The following is a 22,287-nucleotide window of genomic DNA, read 5'->3' on the forward strand; positions in this document are numbered from 1 at the left end:
GAACTAAAAAATCTAAGTTCCTACAAAGGAATTTGATGCCCTGTTGCTGAGTTACAACAATGATGAATCACATCAGTTCATGGGAATTGTAATAAATGACTACTGAGCCAGACCTAAGATCAATGCTTTCACATACAATTAGTGCTGAAGTTTGGTTTTAAATCTTTACAACCTCAATACACACCTTTTTATTTCTTTTAGCACACAAAATTATATCTATTTACAGAACTATAATAAAAATTTTTCAAAACAAAAATAAACAATAGCACTATTTTGCAATTCGGAGAAATAAATCTTTCTGGCACATAATGTTCAATCAAAATGGAAAGTTGAATTAGTTTGCTTTACTTTTCACAATAGAAAGAAGCATTCACAGTATCAGCCTTTGGAACTCAACTTGGTGACAAGAAAAATTCACTGGAAAATACAGAGGGTGCCAAAAACATGTATACATAGGACTTGTATTCATCTTTTGTTATCTGTATATATTGAATATTACAATTTTAATAGTTTTTTCCTTATTTTTTTTTAAAGATTTTTATTGGGGAATTGGGGGAATGGGAACAGTGCTGGGGAATTGGGGGAAGGGGAACAGACAAATTGCTGTCCTTTTGTTCTTCAGTCTAGTTGTGGAGGATGTTGCTTCACTGGCCCTAGTTGGCACCATCATTGCGCTCTTCCCGGGCGAAGCACATTAGTCGCCGGCTTCTGGACGGCCGCTCACGGAAGCTGCTGGCTGCTCACGCTGGCTGCTGGCTACACACGGTAGCCCATGGCAACCCACTGCAGCAGGGTCTGCAGCCTACACCGTCGCCTCATGGCAGCCCAGCTCCAGGTTGAGTTGTTGTTCAGCATCTTAGCTGTGGAGGGCAGTGTCACTGGCCCTCATATGTGGGATCCGAACCGGGGCCCTCTGGCGTCCCAAGCCAGTTCTTAACCATCGCGCCACTCGGCTGGCCCAGTTTTTTCCTTTCTTATAATGTATATACATTTTTTTGGCACCCTTTGTAGAATCATTGGAAAAATGGGATCTGGTGCCATCTACTGAGTGGCAGCGGTAACGTGACCTTGGGTATTAGCCATCGATAGGTAACACAGGATAGATAATTTTAGTTACATGCAACTCAACACATACACATATACTCAAGGCCCAAAAGTTACATGCAGAAGTGAAAACAGCTACTGTGTTAGGATGGAGGAATAATGGATTTCTTTTTTCTTTAAATGCCATCCTACTTTTTAAAAGAAGTAGGTAAAAATGATTACTGAATATGAGGGATACTGAAGAGGGAAAAGACTTTGGCAAATTAATCTAACAAATAGTTCCAAGATGAAGAGTGACTCAGGTAGGGTCTCTCACTCACGGGGAGGCTGGTGGGAGGCAGTATTTACGGTAGGCCAGAATTAAGGATTTTACTTTTCCCCCTACTATTTACATAAAGAGCTGGTTTATCTGAAGAAATATCTACCCAGACTGCCGACACAGTGGCACTTAGGAACTATGATAATCCACACTGACCATCGTGGAGGCACAAAAACCCAGAAGGGCTCTTCTGATTAGCAAACTGAAGTTAACTTTTGTTCAGTTCAGTTTACTCAGATTTCCTCAATGCCAGCAAGGCTGAGAGCATTGAGCAAGAGCGGGGCCACAGTCCCAACAGTATTGGAGAGGTAGACTTCCTGCAGTATTTCCATGGGCTGGAAAGTTTATTATTTTTGGTGATAGCTTTTGAGAATGTTGCTTTCCTGTCAGGCCGGGGCGCCCTGAGTACCGTGAGCATGGCTGAGACATGGCTGCGGTTGTCCTTTCCTTCCTAACATACCTTATACTCCATAACCTGTTTCTCAGCTGTCTGTCAAGAGGGCAGGGGCCTCGTCTGTTCCGTTCATTACCATAAACCCAGCACTTAATCATGTCTGGCACATGTAAGTGCTCGATAAATGTCAGTTGGCTGAGGGAATAAATCAATTAATGAATGAATCTCAGAGTCCAACTGACCTACAGGAAAAAGGGGAAAAAGGGGGGAAAAAAAGCCTTCACAAAAGTGAATACAATTATAGAAAGGAAGGAAGATAAGCAGTAGTGCCATCCACTGGGGGTAGACTTGATGCCAAAAAATTGCCATCATACAACAACTGATGATACCGGGAAGATTTTAAGTAAAAGTTAATATAAAAACACAAAAGTGTTCTCTGGAAGACTCATTCATAAATAAGTTAATGAAAACCCTGTTACTACATCAAGATGTAACAGAAGCCTAGTGTTTTGTTGTTTCAAGATGGAGAGGACTCTGCTGAATACACCAGGTGGATGTCTAGCGTCCCATAGAGGGAGCGTAGCATGTCGAGGACTTTTTCTTGAATGGTGTCAACTTGCTCAGAAGGACAGTAATCATCCAGACTTGACCTGGGACCAAGAAGAGAAAGAAAAAGAAAAATTCACGTAAGTAGGATGAAATTATACTGCGAAGTGAGGAAAAGCCTGCATGTGTTGATTTCAATGTAAACAGAAATGCAAGTGTGTTGACTTGTGGAATAATAACAGTTGAAAGCCACTAAGCATTTACTCTATGTCAGGCACATCACACAGAAATTATGTTCTTTTATCTTCTCAACCACTCTATGAAATCAGAGGTCTTACAGATTCCTTTTAATCTGTAATAGAGACAGTTTAACCTGCACAGGTCACATTGCTAGTAGCTTGTAAGTGCTGGTGACGGCTTTCAAAAGCATATGACATGTCTTCAAAACCTCAGTGCTTAATTGCTAGCCGGCTGCTTGCCTGAAAGGAGGTGCTGCTTGAGAATACTGGGGCTGATTATCTTAGTGACTAGGCAGCCTTCTCATGCTGTTATTATGGGTACATTAAAGGATAGAAATTGTGACGGTAGAGGCCTTCCAATTGATAAGAGGGTCCTGCTTCAAAGAACAATTTGTTAGCTACACAAGTGTACAGGACCATCCAAAATGAAATGTGGGGATGTGCTGGTGTTGAGATCAATTTCCTAGGTAGTACTGAGAAAAGAGCCACATGAGATGGGGCAGAAATCGGTTTTGGGGAGTCTTTCTAAAATCAACAACTACGACTTGAGTGGCCAGGCAGTTACAATGTCACTGACAATTATTTTAAGATCTGGATTAAGATCTGAAACAATCTAATCAGTGTCTCCTGGTTCTAAACGGGGGTAAGAAAAGCAATTTAGAGGGATAGATTGGAAAGAGTGGCATAGAAATCTTAATAAAAGGAAATGGAATTAGTTATCTAGCCTGCTCTATATCACAAGTATTTCAGAACTAAAGAAATAATTTGTAAGACTTCTGATAAGCTCAATCCATTCTCTGGTGACCAGTATTTCTGAGGCTTGATGTAAATATTTAACACATAATAACATAGAGCAATTTAAAATTATTAAATATTGTCCAACACATACACATAAAAGACCTACTTTAAGAAAGTACCATATAGTTTTTGGAGCTTTAACAACCTTAATAACATCTGAGATGCCAGTTCGAATTGCCTCATGAGAAAGGAGTGTCTCTGCTTAATTATTGACATTATTTAGCAAATTTATGTTTTTTTTCAGTCAAAGACTGCATATCTTTTTCTCTACTCTACTAATCTTTCCTACTCTGTTGTAGTCTTAATTATATTGACCAGCTAAACTTTCCGCTACGTATGGGATGCATCTGAACAGATATGCTTTCAATTCTTTCAGTAACATAGCTCTCCTCTCAATGTTTTCTCATGTCATAAAAATATATTTTGTTTTATATTTATTTCTCAGGTTAGGTATTACTATGTACTGCATATCCTTCCTTATGCAGACATTGACGCTATTTGATATAACACTTTTTTTTTTTTTTTTTTTTTGCTGATTCCCTTTAGCAAAACTTACGAAGTTTTCACATTTAATAAGTGTTTATTGGGGCCTCATTTCACTGTAAAAATTGCTTTTCTAAGTGCTGTGAAAGGATAGATGACTTGCTCCCAACTTGGAGCCTTGTTGAGAAACAAAAGACTACATAAAATTCAAGATAATTTTATCCATTTCATAGTGTTTATAAAAAAAACGGTATAGCAACATAGGTAAGAATAATGGTGTTCGTTTAAAAAGATCAAGGATTCTTTCTAAAAAAAAAAAAAGTACCATATATAACAGATTAATTTATAATGAATAAAGGGTACTTAAATGCTTTCAAAAAGATTTCTGGCCTCTTTTAACACTATTAAAGTGGTTCTTCATGGGAGCTATGCTCAAGAGGGAATTTTGGAAATCTGTGTTGTCGAATCACAATTAGGGGGCTGGGGCAGGAGGGCAGGGCTGCAGGAATGCAGGAACGCCTACCAGATGCAGGGTAGCCCTGCAATAAGAGCATGAGGAACGTCCTGTGTCCGGCATCCTTCCCAAATCCACTCACACCGCACTCACCTACGTGCACAACCTGTTTCCCGTGTTTAACTTTAGGAACCTAGAATTTAACACTCTTCTACAAATGAACAGAGTATTTTTGAAAATGGATTCAATATGAACTAAATTTTCCAGAAATACAACTACTACTCTGTCAATTGAGGGAAGACTGGACTTTAAGTTCAGGACTTTACCATGAGGCTGTTTTGGCTAGAAAAACCATGTCACCATGGCAGCACTGTTCCTGGGATTTGGCCCATGCGACATGGGAGTATCTGTCTGCATTTATAACTGTTACATTTAGTGACTCTTTATAAAGATGTAAGTTAAGTATGGCATTTTAATACATATTATTTCTTATCAATTACTTTCATTTCTCCTTTATGTTACGATATTTTTGTGTATGTATACATATGTAAACATACACTTAAATTATGTATATACTTAGGTTATTGCTATAGACTAAAAGTTTGTGTTCTCCCCAAATTCGTACGTTGGGATGTAATCCCCAAGGTGATCACATTTGGTGTGGCCTTTGGGAGGTGGTTAGGTCATGAGGGTGGACTCCTCATGAATGGGATAAGTGCCCTTATAAGCGCTCCCTCACCCCTTCCACCGTGTGAGGTTACAGGGAGAAGACAGCTGTCCATGACTAGGAAGCAGGTCTTAAGCACGACACTGCACCTGCTGGCGCCTTCATCTTGAACTTCCCAGCCTCCAGGACTGTGAGAAATAACTTTCTGTTGTTTATTAGCACCAGGTCTATGGTATTTTTGTTATTGCAGCCTGAATGGACTAAGACAATTATATTACCTATATATTATGTATAACATTTCTATAGGTTTAAAATGTGGGTGTATGTAGGCTAGATTATTGAGACATTTTGTTTCAGAATAGTAAAAGGATGTTACGAAATGTTTGTCATAAAATATATCAATATTATTTGCTTGAGTATTTAAAGTACTTACTTTAGAACCTTATAGTTCTGTATAAAACCAGCCCAAAGATTAACATAGAAAAGAAGGTTTTATAAACTGTTGTTAACTATTCAGCATAGTAGTAGGTTCAAATTTAAAACATGGCAGCAGCTACTCTTCCTCTGTAGGACACAGAAACGGGAATTCCTGTGTTCATCTGAATAACACCACCAACTTCAAAGACAAGATAACATGTTGTTTGCCAACCACTACTAATAGGAAAGAGAAGGTACACCTGAAATTTGAGTTGGTAGATAAAAAAAAAATAATAAGAATTTTGTATTAGTGATCACTAGATTCATCTGAGATTGTATTAATTTCTTACTGCTGCTATAACAAATTACCACAAACTTAGTGGCTTAAATCAACACAAATTTATTACCTTAAGCTTTGTCGGAAGTCCGGAGTCCTGAAATAAAGGTGCTGGCAGGACTGCTCTAGGCTCGAGGAAAGGTTTCCTTGCCTCTTTAGCTTCTAGGTTAGCTGCGTTCATTCCTTAGCTGCGGCCCCATCCTCCACCTTCAAAGCCAAGAGCCAGCATCTTCTGATCTGATTCTGACCCTCCTGCCTTCCTTTTCACAAGGACCCCTATGATTACACTGGACCCACCCATGTAATCTAGGATAATCTCCCATTTCAAGATCCCTGACTTAACATCTGCAAAGTCCCTTTTGCCACATAAACCAATATATTCACAGGTGCTGGAGAGTGGGAAGTGAACATCTTTGATGGGCCGTTATTCAGGTTACCACACTTACCTTGCAATTGTCACAAGAGTAGGTTTTGGTAAATTTTTCAGTAAATAATATACAGACTGAATAAGATCCTCAATTTCTTGTTCTGTGCTGATATGATGAGGCAGTTCTGAATAATCACAGGTTAGACCAGCCTGGTGAACCTGAAAATGAGACCATTAAATATTACACTGTAAAGCTTTGTTGTTTTTAGAACATACCTTAACCACTAATGGCCTTGCTGACAAATCTTTAAATATATTTGTGAATTTGGATTGTTTTTTTCCTTAATAATTTCTGTGCCATAGAAGTTATTTATTCTCTCAAGTATGGAAGAGCTGGCCTATACAACTGGTTGGGCCTGATTCCTTTTCTAGAAATAATTCTTTAATTACTTCTTCATGTTATTATCATGGATTTATTCAAGTTCTGTCTTTACTTGAGTCTACTTTGACAATTCATTTTCTAGCAAGTTATCCATTTCACCTACATTCCAAAAGCTGATATAAAACTATATAATATTCTCACCTTATCTTTTTCTTCCAACTTATTATTTTCTTTACTTTTTAAACACACGCACCCATTACTACACTCAAAGCTTCAAGGGGATACAAGGGAAAGTTTTCCTCTTACCTAATTTAACCTACTGTTACCAGTTTCTTATGTATGCTTTATGTACAAGGTATGATAAAAAAAATAAGTGAATGTTTAAATTTACCTAAAAAATTACAGTAAAAGACACACTGCCATTAATTCCCTTCAAAATACTCCCCCTCACTTAGAACACTTATCCCATTGTTCTTGCCACTTTCTGAAGCAGTTCGAAGCCCTCTTTCGTGAGTGTCTTCAGTTGCACTGTCATGGCTGCCTTGATGTCCTGAATTAATTCAAAATGTTTTCCTTTCACGGTCATTTTTTTTTTTTTCTAAGCTGAGCCATCCTGCCACAGGTTGGCAGCTCAGTGGCTGCTCAGCTTGGACTGGGAATTGAACTGCTGTTGCTCAGAGCTGAAACTCTTGAGCAGCTCTTAGCCAACTGAGCCACTCGGCTGGCTCACACTCACGGTCATTTTGATTTTGGGGAAGAGTCAGAAGGTGCACGGTGCCAGATCCAGTGAATGAGGTAGATGAGGACACACAGTAATATTTTTATTTGACAGACATTGCCATATACCAGTCGGGATATGTGACACAGAGTGTTGTCATGATAGAGGATGAAGTAAAGACATTCATGAAAGAGGACTTCCAGAACTGCTTCAGAAAGTGGAAAGAACGATGGGGTAGGTGTGTTAGAAGCGAGGGGGAGTATTTTGAGAGGGATTAATGGCAATGTGTCTTTTATTGTATAATTTTTGTGTGTGTGTGTTTTTTTTTTAGCTGAGCCATCCTGCCACCTTTTGGCAGCTCAGCTCAGGCCAGGAATCGAACTGGCGGCCCTGTTGCTCAGAGCTCGCACTCTCGAGCGAGCTGTTAACCAAATGAGCCACTCGCCCAGCCCTGTAGTAATTTTTTTTTTTTAATATAAGCATTCACCATATTTTTTGATCACACCTTGCATAAGCACATACTACTGATACCTACATATATACATATGTTTTAAATACAAATGACTGGTGTTCCAGTCTTAGCACCAAATTAAATATGCCTGACAGCTAGAAGTGGCTCACAAGCTGACATTTTGCAGCTTTTGCTTTAAAGTTTTGAAAACTGGAACTCAAATATGTCACAGTTTTGCATAGCGTACATAAGAAAAAAACACTAATCTGTTATTATTCTGGATAAATATCAAAGATTTAACTGGCAGTGATTCATCAATGTAGTAAAATGACAGACTCTGCATGTCCTTTTCTATTAAAATGATTAAAACACTTATGTTCTAACTCTGCAGCTATGAGCACATCATATTTGATGATATAAACTGATCCCATGCCATCCCTTTTCTCAACAAATAATGTACAAACCATCCTCAAATGCAATGGAATGAAATTGCACTTGCAAGAGCGCCTTCTTTTGTCTTTGTTTGTTTTTTATAATCAGAAGTTTACAGAGAGGAAAGAAAGGAGGAGGAAAGGAGTAAAAAAAAATGAATCAATAAATAACAAACAACTATAGAAATTGTATACTTTCTTTTCTCTGGCAAAGAGAGAAACGAGAGATCTGACCATAGGCAAAAACAAAACAAAAAACAAAAACAACAAAAAACACAGCACTTTTGCTCCATAGAAAAAACTGGAAAAGTACAATTTTCCTAGAAAACTAAAACGTGTTCTAGCTTCTAAAAAGTATCGTGTTTTTTTTTTTAATTGGGAACAGGGTGTTTTTCCAGGACCCATCAGCTCCAAGTCAAGTAGTTTTTTCAATCTAGTTGTGGAGGGTGCAGCTCAGTGGCCCATGTGGGGATCAAACCAGCAACCTTGGTGTTATGAGCACTGTGCTCTAACCAACTGAGCTAACCGGCCGCCGCAAATATGTATTTTTTTTTTTTTTAAATAATTCTTTTACACTCCCCAGAAACACACAAAAAAGTGAATCACTTTAACAGAATCTATATTTTTCTACCCAGGAAAATGTCTATGAAAAGGGTGAATTTTATACTTTAATTTAAAATATTTACCATTTCATAGTCTGGCACTTCCATCCGTTTTTTCAAACTCTGTACAAGTGGAACTAGTGATTCCATTCTGGAAAAAAGCCACCGCTCAATTAAACATCACACCACCTCAACCAAAATTATAGTAGCCAATGATATATTATCTTTAAAATTTACCATTAACAACATTTCATATGAGTCTTGGGAAATGAAAGATAAAGCTGTTCAAATATCTGAAATATTAAGAAATAAATGTTTCCTGCTGGTTTCTTACCTAAAAGATTACAGATTGTTAAAGGTTGAAAGCGCTCAAAAAACTGAGATTTTCCTTTTCTTTAAAAATGGAAGTTCTACTGTGACTTTAAAAATTATTTTGACCGGCAAGAAAACAAAGTGTGTTTAGCACACTCTGGTGGAAGAAGATAAGTTTCCTGAAGGTTTTTAAAAAACATTAAGGTCGTATTTATTGACATATACAATTACAACCTGAAATGTTCTACTTCATCTGATATAATAATGATGGTGCTTTTATTTAATCCAGGTGGACTCCTTGGAAGCCCTGATTAATTAACTCATCTGCTGGCAGGGAAAAGAGAAAAACAGGGGCATGGAGGCCTGTCTGTCCCTTTTTATTATGAACGACACTTGCTGGGGTTCTGGCCCCTGGTCACCCACTTCCTCTACCTCCTGAGGAATACTGGAGATTCCTCCATGCTGATGGTAAGTTTGGGGAGATATTTCTTGCTGCCCCCCACTTCTCCTCTGTGCTTGTCTCCCCTCCCCTATTCCAACGACAGTCTGAACTCGCCCCTGTTGCAGTTTCCTCGTGTGTGTGACAACTCCCAGCAGGCGATGAAGCACTCCCTGGGCGTGCTCAGTGGGCACAGTGGGTCTCAGTGGAAGGTGGCCCCACCTATGGGCTAGATTCAGGATTCTAAGGTTTTCAGCCTATTTTTTAGGTTTTAAGTTTTCAACTTAGCTTGAGGCTTCAAAAAAAAAATCGCAAAATAGTAGGTACTCTTCAGTATTTCTGGAAAGAACCATGTTCTGTGACTTATTTCTATATCTCCCTCTTCCATCATAATTCCAAAGAGGGAATCATTTTTACAATTATCTCCCTATGCTGAAGAGAAAAAGCATTAATGGATACTAAAGTGCCTGGCTAATATTTACTGATGTGATTAATACTATTATCGTTTATTCTTTCCAACCAATGCTTTCCTTAGTGATAGTAAAGTTCTATGATATTTATATTTAAGGAATGTTTCTGAATATTTTATTTTTAAGTAAAAATTACACTGAATATTTTGAATAGGTGATATAAGTAGCAAAAGAACATCTTTCTCCCTCAAATACTTCATTGTCTAGCCATACAATTTCTCTCTCCAGAGGTAACCACTTTTCTCGTTTCTTCTGTTTTCTTCTAGAGATCTGATGAATAATTCTCAATAACCATGACATAACAATACTAATCACATAGTACCATAATTCTAACCCATTTTATGTTGCTATTTTATGACTGATTTCTCACATTTACACTGTGGAGAATAATCTCAGTTAGTTTGTGGGAGATCAATTTGAAAATAAGCTAGTTCTGGTATCTATACTCATGGGGACAAAAAATTTGTGTTTGATACTTTCCTTTTAGTTTCCTGTCTCTTTGAGTTTACATAATTTAAAGAATTATTTTAGAGAAGTATATTATTTATGTCAATATTCTTTCAAACTGGCATTAATACTAAAGGCATTCTTTACCCCAACACCCAAATCAACAGATGATCACACCAAAAACACTTTTCATCTTTTCAAGGTAGGTTAACACTGTGAGAGCTGGCCAAATAAGCGACCTGATAAAAAACCAGGCTTTCAAATCTTGCTCCCTGATGCCATGGGCAGCTTGAAAAGAAACTCTTCCACTGGTAGTTGGGCTGCCCTTAAAAAGGAGGCAAGTTTTCACATTATAATTTACCTGTCTATAACTTACTTTTCTATTGATAGGTTAGTTTTTTTTTCCTTATTCTATTTAGAACAGGGACTGTCTTACTCATCTTTAATCTTCTATAAAACCCAGCACCACATCTTATAGAGTAGGGGCACAGTTACCACAGTGACTAAAAGCATACCCCTTACTATGTGATTCTGGGTAACTTAACCTCTGTGCCTTAGTTTCCTCATCTTAATAATGAAGCCATAAGATGGTTATAAGAAATAAATGAGGTAATGCAAGGAAAAAATCTTAATATTGGTAACATACAAAACAATAAGTGCTAACTATTGTTAGTTTGTGTTGAAATTTAATACTAGTTTTCTAGAAGTAATTTTTGTAGTGAATCTGGCAATATATCTAGGACTGAAATATAGTCAAGTTGGAGAAAAAAATATTTGAGGGTCTTACCCAGGGTTTGAAGCCCATTTCTGTACAGTTTCTTCATCATCACCATCACACAAATCAGCAAAAGCAGCTTCTAAATCTTCTAATTGGTGAATTCGAGTATCAACACAATCTACCAAATCTTCCTTTAAATGCATAGAAAAGCTGAGATTATAGTTATTCTTTCAAAAAAAACAAGTGAAATCCCATTATAATAAAAATCTCAGCTCAATTAGTTAAAACATGATTTTCAAGTACTAATAATCATGGGCTTCCCCAATAAACACACACACACACACACACACACACAAAAGATTTTGGATAGTTGTTTGAAGGACTGTAATAAGCTGTCAATTATTATTAGATATGTGATAGATAAAACCCCAAAAAAGTAAATGGAGGATACCTCTGTCAGGTCGATGCCAGGCTTTTTAAATTGGTACAGCTCCTGTAAGATTTTGTACTCCTCCTAAAAATAAACCAAAAAAATCCATATACTAGGGTAAAAAAAATTTTTTTCAACCACCCATGTACATATCACCCAAATTAATGCAAAATAATACAGACTATCCAGAGCAGGGATCAGCACCCCATGGCCTATAATCTGTTTCTGTATGGCCCTCAAGTTATATGATTTTAAAGGGTTCGAGAAAACAAAAACAATAATGAATATATGAGACCATATGGAACTCCCAATACCAACTAAAGTAATGACTATCTGGCTGTTTGCAGAAAGTCAGGTCCCTGATATAGAGAAATGTCATACAATTCTCGATCTGTTTTGAAAGCACCACATTTACCTGTGTGAACATTTCTTTGAAGGGATTCTTGACTGAAAAAAAATCTAGGTCAATATCTAACACAAATGCACCCCCTTTTTTCAGAGTTTCCGGCATTTCTCCAGTGCTGACTGCAGCCTGCGGGTCCTGGCTTTCAGGAGAATGTGAACATGAAGGTCCAACGCAAGTCTGGCCCCTTCTCTGTGCCACTGTGTCCTTTTCCAGTCCTTCTGAACAAGAGTCACAGTTAGTAGAGGCAGTGTTTTCTGCATCTTCCGGTGCTAGCTTTGGCTTCTTAGCAGAAGACACTGCATCATTTTCTTCTTGATTGTTACAGAGTTTATATGGCTTTACCATAATTACATCCAAGTGTAAAGGTTTTTGGTTCTCTAGCTGGTCTTCAGTTACATAAAGACCATCACTTAGGAAGTAATGATCTGTACTTGTAACCCTGGATTAGAGGAAAACACTTTTTAAAAGATGACACATTAGCTGACATTTCATACAGCATTTCCACAGTACTGCAGGATGATAAGACATATTTGACAAAAACTGACAGCTGTCTCTAATATTTGTATTGTCCGTTCTCCTATAGAAATAGTATTCCCCAAATTTTTAGGTGGGCACACAACTTCCCAAAGTAAAGACTATATCACAGTCTGCACTGTAGCCAGGTGTGGCCATTTCATTAAGTTCTGGCCAAAGGCTATCAATGGAAGAGAACTATACAGAACTTTGCTCTCCCTTCCTCACTGACAGGCATATGACATGGAAGTGGCAAGCCACCTTGGATTATGAGGACAAAGGCAATGTCCTACATATGGTGTAGCAAGACAGAAGGAACTGGGGTTACCTCAACTACAGAATGGCCACTAGGCCCTGGACTGTGAGCGGTCAACTTTAATATGAGAAAGAAATGATCCTGTTTAAGCCAGTGCTTTAGATCGCTCTCATACCAGCGGAAACTTTCTCCAAAAAAATCACTTCAGAGAAAAATTACATCTGGAAATAATTTCTCTTAATAGAAAATCCCTCTGATGTATTTCAAAGCATCATTAAACTTCATCTAATCATAATATTTTAATATGAAAAACAATGTAAAACAAATCTTGTACACATGCAGAATGCATTTCTTAAATTGCAGATTTCTGAGTTTAGACATATCGGTATATCCTCAGCTTTTCAACTGTATTATGCCTTGGAAAGTACTATGAACAGCGGAGTCAAATGCTTCCTCCGGAGACAGACTCTATTAAAAAAAATAATAGTTAATATTTATTTCCCACCTACCCTACTCCAACATATACAGCATTCAAGTTGAAAAGATATAATTTTACAAAAAAGTTTAATGATGCAATAAAATATGTGCAGGTTTATTAAAAACTGTACCATCCTAAGAAAGACAGAGGCTGTATCCCCAAACTTAAATCTGTATTCTTCTTTAAAAAGCTTTGTTTATATCAGTACAAACACACATACTTTTCAGATTGCGTATCTATACATATGTGACTCTCCCCCATGAATTTTTACTTGGATGAAAATCACGAGATAATCAAAATAGTCCTAATATCATTACTACACATTGAGTTTCAAATGTCTGTTTCAGATTGCTCAAAATTATCTGATTTTGTAGAAACCTGTTTACAGGTTAAACTAGGCCATTCACTGAAGTATTCAGTAAAACGTTACCACTCTTACCACTCTTTCACATATACCAGTATTACGTACAGGCCTTATTTCTTTAGTATTAGATCCTCAATAAATACAATTTTCAAGTATACACAACAGTTATTTGTGCAATTGAGAACATACAACAAAAGTTAACTATCATTAAATCAGAAGTAAAAAGCGCTATTTTCAATGAGAAAGATTGTATTTCATTTTTAATGTATTACCATTTCATCCCACGAGCCCTCAGGTTATAGAAAGTTATGGTTCCAATGCTTAAAACATTTACCCATCACAAGAGAATTTGGGAAGTGAAGATCATTCTGATACTTCTAAAGATATTAGAGTGTCACAAGATAAATAAATGTTTATATAGTTTATACAAAAATAGTTGTACATGTAAGTCAGAGGATCCTATAATTTAATTTAGATTAATTTAATTATCTAAAGATAATCATTTTAATAAAATTAAAACCCCAAATCTACTTTTCAGCCACTGGATTTATAAAAAAAATACAAACAAAAAAACAAAGTGAGATAATTTTGCGTTTTCACTGCTGTTTCATTCAGCGTTATATTGGAAGAAAATAGTAAAATGTATCAGTAAATGTAAGTCTAAAAAGTACTTCAGTAATTTAATGGAGTTAGTCATTACTGGAGACAAAATTCCACAGGATGAAAATCATGTTATTCAAAAACAAACTTGACCAACAACAAAATATAAATGCCATAGTATGTGAGGAAAATCAAGAGATTTGAAAACTTGTTCCTGGTGTTTTGAGAACTCTCTTTGGAAGAGCTGAGGCTTAATCTCACCCTATTTTGTGTAGAGATAATCATTAAGTTATTACAGGAAACCAAAATAAGATAGAAGCAATCAAACCCTTCATACTCATAAATATGAGGAAATTACCTGATTGTTGTTGTAGAAACATCTTTGCCTACTAAAAAGTGATGTTTGCCCTCTCTGATTTGCTGAGCCCATGTGGGATGAAGCCATATTACATGAGAAAAATGGCCAGCATAAACTGCAGGCATAATCCAATTCTCAATACTTAATTCTCTGGAAATACAATAGAGAAGAAGAAAGAAAACTGTTAGTGATTTTTTTCCCCAATGTAATTTCATTTACAACAATATTTTAAGAAAGAAGTTCTCAAAGTTTGGTCTAAGGGACCCTTGGGGGCGCTGCTGAGACCTTTCCTGTAACCACCTAATTTTCCTAAAACACTAAGGCATTATTTCCCTTTTTCATTGTACTGACATTTGCACAGATGGTGCAAAGCAACAGCGGGTTGATGTACTAAGATTACTCAAAGCAAGAGCACCAAACTCTACAGTAGTAGTTATCGCATTCTTTACTACCAAGCACTAACACTCGGCCCCCTCCCCACCAAAGTTAGTTTCATGTATGAATGTCTGTCCGTCATGATTAGACCTTGATCCTGATTATACATTTAAAAATATCCATGCGGCAAAATGAGAAGTACACAGAAAGTACTTCTACTACCTACTTTGAAGTACAATAGCTGTCTCAAGAAAAAGTACTAGTGATTCAATTGCAAATTAAACACCATTTTTCTTGAAAGAAAGACTGACTGATAAACCATGGTTGTTCAGACTTGAATCTGAATTGTTGGCTTCTACAGTCCAACTAAGCTTTAAGAAACCACAGCTTGTCAAGAGTTGGTATAGTATTAAAGAATATTCACAACTCTCTGAAAAGGCTATGAAAATCCTCGTCCTGAACTTTTTTCATATACTTCCACCAAAACAGCATACGGTAACAAACTGAATGCAGGAACAGATATGAGAATCCAGCTGTCTTCTATAAAGGCAAATACTAAAGAGATCTGCAAAGATTTAAACATTGTTACTCTTCTACATCTTTTTGCTTTAGAAAATATATTTTCATAAAGGCCTGTTATTTTGAAATGAATTAATATTTTAAACATTTTTCTCAGTTTTAACTTCAAATATGGTAACTATCAATAGATGTGACTCATACTAAGGAAAAGCTCAAGAATTTTTAAGGGTATACAGGAATCCTGAGACTAAAAAGTTTAAGAACTATTCTATGACTAACTGTACAGTCTACATACCTGCTTCATAATTCTGTTCAATTTCTAAAACATAAAACCTCTAAACATAAAAGAGAGTAAGGAAAATGGTAGACACCACATTTCTTTAGAATTGGGATTCTGGAAAAAGACAAATGTAGTAGGCGAAATTAATTCACACAAGCATCTATCTTCTAATTTTATATTAACAGGAAAATTACTGCTATGTAACTTTTTATATTGTACAAATATTGGCTAAATTCTAACAAATATGCACATAAAGAGCAACAGAATTTCAGAGAACTTTCTTACAGAAGATAGGATAGTAGGTCAGTATTTAGAGATATATTAAGTATGATCCTTCCTGAAGACTGAAGTAAAAATTACCAACTTCACTTCTATCTTTATGATTCTATACAACTGAAAAAAGTCAGTAGGATTTGTGACCTGAAAAGAAACAAATTGGGAGGCTGGAAAAACAATACTGGAAGGAAAGATATACAAATTAAAGATGTGTTGTTTATACAATGATTGAACTATGTGTTTAAAACAGTTTTCTCATGCCTCACTATCCAGGCTTTTCAAGTGGAGAGGAAGGGAGAACTGGCTCAGATATTAATAACTTCTAAAGTCTCTTCTATTTCTAAAATTCCATATTCTAAAGCAGAGGTTGGCACACACTGGCTGGGCTACCAGTTTTTGTAAATAACTGTTTTATTGGAACACAGCCATTTGTCTATACAGTGTCTACGGTTGCTTTCACACGACCAAGGCAGGGATAAGTAGTTGCAACAGAGACCATATGGCCAGCAAGCCTAAAATGTCTACTACCTGGCTCTTTCGTAAAAACTTTGTCCATGCTTGCTTTAAATAAAATAAAAAAGGCAAACAAAACAAAAACAAACTCATGAGCTTAGCAGGATCTATTTCCCTTAATTGCTTATCATCTGCAAATTGTATTTCAAGCACATAAAAGATCATTAACAAAATCATATATTACCCAAAAAGCGTTTCCTTATCAAACACAGTGTCAGCTGGCATATTCACAGGAATAAGGAGGTCTGGGTGTGAGTCAAAATGCACAAAACTTATATTGCTGGCAGGAAGATGCTTTGAGCCAATGGCTCGGTATATAAAAGGCAGAACCTGTAAAAGACACATACACACGTTCACATTGGCACTGAAATTATGAGCGCTCAACTGCAGACTGCAAACCAGCGCTAAACGTAACCTAAGGCACACCAAGTTGTTGAAAAGTACGAAAATACATGTAGGAAAAAGTGTGCATTGTAGATGATTTAGATAACGACCTCAAACTTTATTTTTTCCTCAAAAGTTCTAACTTGGACCTCCAAAGGCTTTAATGGGTATCTCTTGCTGCCATCTAGCCCCCACTCAAACTCAACAGATGTTAGGAAACATAGGAATGGAGCTCAGAAATAACCTGCTTGTTAATAATACACCTTCTGGCATTAGCAACGTGTTCAAGCTACCCTGGGTCTCCGGGCCTTTCCCATGCTTCAAGAAGGCGCGGTAAAGCTCTTTGTCCCGTTACAGTCTCTACAGTTCCAGGTTTAAGACTGAATTTGAAAGCTCCGCCTACCCCACGCTTGCTCTCTCAGGCCCATACATGTTATTTCCAGGTCCTGAGACACCCAGCTTCCTTCCCCTCCTTTCTCCATCCGTAAATCCGAAATCACCTCTCTCCTCTTTCCCAGAGAACTCCCAAGGCCTGTTAGTGCTACCTTAAAAATAAACTAAACTAAACTCTTAGATCCATGGGCCTCCCTTGTAGGTTTCCAGAAATCTACATTAACGCACCACTTTTAAAGTTAACTTTCTTTCTTTCTTTTTTTTTTTTAGCTGAGCCATCCTGCCACCTGTTGGCAGCTCAGCTCAGGCTGGGAATCAAACCGGCGACCCCGTTGCTCAGAGCTCGCGCTCTTAACCAAATGAGCCACTCGGCCGGCCCTAAGGCACCACTTTTAGCTACTCTACGGTAGTACTGCCATAAAAATAGAAAATGTCTTTCGTGTTTATAAACGTGGGGCATCGTGTTAAAACTATTATGCACCCAATACGCACCCCATAATATTAACGGCCCTAAGAGTGCTACGATGATTGTCCTCATTTCACAGATGACAACCCGTACAATTAATTAGAAGCCTTACACCTACACAGGACTGTGATGGAGAGGCCGGGAGACAGCTGAACGCCTGCGCAAAGGTGCAAGGCAAGAGTCCAATGGAGGTGCCCGACACATAGTAAGCGCCCCATAAGCGTCAGCGCCTATTTTTCCAAGTTAGCTTCCACGGCAGTTTTGGTGTTTCCCCCCACTGCAATGCAACTGGAGCGGATAACAAATTCCTGTTCCCACTCTGGTCTCGGAGGCCGAGCCTCAGCCACCCCCTCCTCGGCCCCCGCGCGATTCCCCCCAGCGCCCAGCAGCCGCCCGCTCACCTCCTGATGATCCTCCACCACCCACACCGGGAGCTCCGCGTAGCGCCGGAGGCTAGCGCGCTCTCCCGCGGGGTCGCTCATGTTTTCCCGTCCAGCAGCAAGCGTCCCAGGCGCACGGGGACGCGGGGACAAGGACCAGCCAACGCCGACAGGAGGCGCCGCCGCCCTCCCCAGGGGAACCACGCTCACCCGGTTGCGGTTCCGGATTGGAGGATGTAGAGGGCAGGAGGCGGGCTCCGGAGGGCCCAGTGAGGCCGATTGGCTTAGATGTCCATCGCTTTTGTTGACGCACCAATCACGGTGCAGAAGGCACAGCGGAGCGCCCAAGAGCTTTCCCTCGCCGTGGTCCAGCTTTCTCAGGTTAGCCTTTTAATTACCTCGGTTTCCTGTTCCGGAGGCGCGGGAGGTGCTAAGGTCTTGGCGGCTGCACAATAAGACTGGCTTTGCTCTGGCGGCGACCTCGGGGCCCAGGAGGCTTTTGGTAGGTAAAAGGGCCACCTTGCGGGGTGGAAGAGGGAGTGTTTCCGACTGTCCGGATTTAAACGGGGCTGGAGGCCGGGGCTGGGGCGAGAGGTGCTTGGAAATTAGGGTCGGACCGCCCCCCTTGAGATCTGCAGCTAAGGGCAAAAAAGCGATTTTAGGCCCGGATCCCGTAAATAAATAGAAGTGAAAAAAACAAAAACAAAACGAGACTTTTAATTCATTTGTGGAGCACATGGCGCTGGCTCAGGCCCGCGTCTGGGAGGAGAGGTAGACAGTGAGCCTGGTTGGGGTTCACAGTCTGGCGGGAGATGCAAACAGAAACTCGCCGTTCAGCCGGAGGAAGGTGACCGGCCTGCGGATTCAACTGGGGGATGTTCTTAATAAAAATGCATTGACATTTTGCAACTCTTTCGACATTGACTGATGGTCCTGGACGTGTTAACTATTCAAAACAGCTCCCTCAGTTTCCCTGCTGTCAGACAGCGACTTTAGGAGCAGGCAGACGGAGAAAACAATTACTTTATCAGTTGCAGTGAATTCCTTGACTTTTGAATTAAAGTTTGCATCCACAACACTGTGCCTTTAATAGGTCAGTTACATAGCCAGAGTTTTTAGATAGTGTATCTATAGAAACATCCATGAGGACCTAGTAATGAATATTCAACTGTTACACACTGTATGAGTGTTAATGATCCTGATGGCTGCCCACGTCTAGGTCCAGAACATTCCTTTGTTTTCCCCTAGACCATCTGTATACCGCTTATCTTGTGTTTATTGCATTATATAGTTTTTTAAAAACCGGATTTGTATGTGGGTTCTGAGCTCCTTGAGACCTATAGGCTCTGCCTTACACATCTTTTGAGTCCACAGGGCCTGCGATAGTGCCCTGTGAATCAGTGGAAAGGCCTGTTTTTTGTCCTGTTTTGCGAATGCAACTCTGTTGTGGATATATGGGAAAGTGAAATATACAGCAGTAACATAGAAATATGTTACCGTTGGTGAAACAGTAAACATTTATTGACCACCTACTTTGCGCAGGATGCTCTGCCAGGGGCTGTGAAGGATACAGAAATGACTATGAATCAGCCCATGCCATCAAGGAGCTAATAATCCAGTGGAGGAGTTAGACATGTGCACACATGACTATCATATGGGCTGTCTCTGGTAAGTGCTGTAAAAGAAGTAAGTACAGACACAGAGCAATGGAAGTCCAGAGGGAATGGGATTATTTCCTTAAGGGAACCAGGAGAGGCTTTACAGAAGACATGGCATTTGACATAGGTAGATGAGTAGAGTTCAGTGGGCAAATTCATAGCGTAGGAGATTTCAGAAGAGTGGGAGCAAAGAACAAACTGGGTGATAGTACTTGGTATGTTGGGCAACTGGGAAAATCTGGGGTGATGGGTGCTTCATGAGGAGCTAATGGAAGATAAGCCTGGGTTTAGAGTGTAGAGGGCCTTAAATAATAAGCATGGAGTTTGAATTCTATTCTGTTGGTAGTGAGTAGCTCATGGTGGCACGGTCAGCTGTCTAGGCCTTAGGTTTATCATTAGGGCCTTGGACTGAATAATAATCATTACTCAGGTATTATTTGGTGCCTACTATTTATTAAGCATGGTGCTCAAACTATTTTCATGAGCCATTTGGAAATCTACCTTAAGCTTATTTGTAAAACTTCTTAGACTTTAGGAAGACGCTTCTCCTTTAAAGCTTTTTGCACTTAATATTTATTTGAGAAGTTGAAACATTTGGCTGAAGTTTAAGTATTTGGAAAGTCATTCAGGTTCACAACATTATCCTATGAGAAGAGCTGAGAGTGAAAATCAAGGATAACTATTGTTACAAGATTATAGTTATGTTTGAGCTTACTGTGAAGGAAGTTAGAATATGGAGAGGGAGAGGAGACATTATTATTTCTCCCAGTGTTTTAGCATATGAGAAATGGAATATGTCCACATTTTCAGTCTTCTTAGCTACTTATTGTTTTGAGTCAGCGAGACATGTATTAAGGACATCTTAAAAGTGAATTGTAAACTTTAATTCAGGTCACACGCTCTTAACTTTGGTAGTATGCTAAATGCATCGGAGAATGCAAAATTAGTGTTAAGATAGTTGCAGAAATATTTTCTAGCATTATCAGTTTAGGAAACATTTTAATGTCTATTTTATTTTTTCTGTCCTCCAGAGTTTATGTTCCCTGTGGAAGATGTGACATTGATCCAGACAGTACGTCATGATGCAAGGCAATACATGGTGAGTGGTGTGACAGTGATAGCGGTAGTTGTGGGAGAACAGCGAGAGGAACAAACACTGACGCTGGGCCCTGGAGTGTGGGAAGGATTTAGTTATGTGAGCAGAGGGAGAAGAGTGTTCATTTGGGCCATGTATATGGCTAGGAACTCCCACCAGAGCAGTTAACCGGGCAGCCCAGAGCCCTGCCCTGGTGGAGCTTGCAGCTGTGAGCTGCAGCAGACAATAAAGATGGAATTATGTAATCAGTTCGTGAATTGTAAGGCCTGCCAAGAAGCAGCACAGAGCATGTGAGAGAAGGGAACCTAACAGGTGGTAATAGTGGTTGTAGAAGTTCCAGCAAATGTATTGTAGTTGGCAAGTCACACACGATGTTGTGAAGTGGATGGTCTCAAGAAATATTTACAAAGCTCAGATGCTAGGAATTTTAAAATAAATTCTTAGCTAAAGGAGATAATGAAGGAAAAGTTGTTAGATAATTCCCTGGTGTATGACTTGAGGACTAATATGTAAATGGTATTTTTGCCGTAAGCATCTTTGTCGCAAACATTTTCGCTGCCAACATTTTTGCTGCGTAACTTACTGGCCGTAAGGTTGTTTTACCATAACAAAGATAAAAGCACAACAAATAAAAGGAGGACATTAAAAAGGACATAATGAAACATGAAAAAATGAATGATAATTAAAAAGACTTTATTGTGAAGTACAAAATATTTGAATATATTTAAAATGTGTGTAGGTTTATGGTAATACTCTGAAAATAACTGATTGTATTTTGTAGATTGTATCTAAGCTCTTGTCTGCATTCTATGGGAAATGTGGGTTCAACTCTGTGCCCTCCAAGGGGGCCCTCTAGCCAATGGAGTGTGTTTCAAAATAAGACACCAACTTTTAGGGCAAATCATTGTCATCTGGGAGAAGTTCTAACTATTATAAGACCATCACCATTAGGAGGTGTTGTGTATTGGTTTGTTACGATTTCAGAGCCACTTGTTTCTGACTAAAGTGAAATTGTTTGGATCCACTTGTTTCTGGCCTACATGAAGTTGTTTTGATCTAAAAACAACTTTTTTGCTTACCTAGAGGAAGCTGTGCTAGGATGTTGGCATCCAAATCTGCTGTCGGTAAGCACCCAGTAGTTCAGCTATTGATGGGCACTGCTGGGGACTTAATGATAGGAACAGAGAGGAGTGACAGTCACGCAGAGGTGACGCCACGTTTCCCATAGAATGAAGACGAATGCTTAGGTACAACCTACAAGTTTAAATAGCTCCCCTCTTGAAGACCTTGAGACACTTGCTCCTTCTGTGGTTAGGTAGGGGCCTGAGCTGACTACCATTGACCAGCAGTGCTGTTTCACTACACAGCACTCTTAGGAAGAGATGGGACATCTGTCCCTGCCGTGGTGAGGCTACCCCTCCGAGGCAGTGGCACAAGCCATGCAGTGGTCCCTGGAGTAGTAATAACCTTTGGAGCAGCCCACCTTTCCTGCCAACACCGGTGCTGT

General features: G+C 38.9%; 2 protein-coding genes across 2 annotated transcripts in view; one reads left to right on the plus strand and one right to left on the minus strand.

Moving 5' to 3' along the window:
• Nucleotides 1-932: 932 nt before the first annotated feature.
• CUNH5orf22 (chromosome unknown C5orf22 homolog) lies at nt 933-18,230 on the minus strand. Its single transcript, XM_019647902.1, has 9 exons — nt 18,048-18,230; nt 16,588-16,733; nt 14,441-14,590; nt 11,881-12,310; nt 11,487-11,549; nt 11,105-11,226; nt 8,734-8,800; nt 6,145-6,284; nt 933-2,407 (listed from the first exon to the last, which is right to left on the minus strand). The coding sequence occupies exons 1-9, from the start codon at nt 18,126-18,128 to the stop codon at nt 2,275-2,277; spliced, it is 1,332 nt and encodes a 443-aa protein (XP_019503447.1). The 5' UTR covers nt 18,129-18,230; the 3' UTR covers nt 933-2,274.
• A 155-nt stretch (nt 18,231-18,385) lies between these two features.
• DROSHA (drosha ribonuclease III) overlaps nt 18,386-22,287 on the plus strand; it is a 126,025-nt gene continuing 122,123 nt past the window's right edge. Inside the window, exons 1-3 of the mRNA XM_019647856.1 lie at nt 18,386-18,528; nt 19,569-19,694; nt 20,716-20,783. Coding sequence (XP_019503401.1) covers nt 20,764-20,783 — 20 coding nt within the window. The 5' untranslated portion in view covers nt 18,386-18,528; nt 19,569-19,694; nt 20,716-20,763. The remainder of the gene's footprint in view (nt 18,529-19,568; nt 19,695-20,715; nt 20,784-22,287) is intronic.

Source organism: Hipposideros armiger, unplaced genomic scaffold, assembly GCF_001890085.2.
Source record: "Hipposideros armiger isolate ML-2016 unplaced genomic scaffold, ASM189008v1 scaffold_117, whole genome shotgun sequence".
NCBI lineage: Eukaryota > Metazoa > Chordata > Mammalia > Chiroptera > Hipposideridae > Hipposideros > Hipposideros armiger.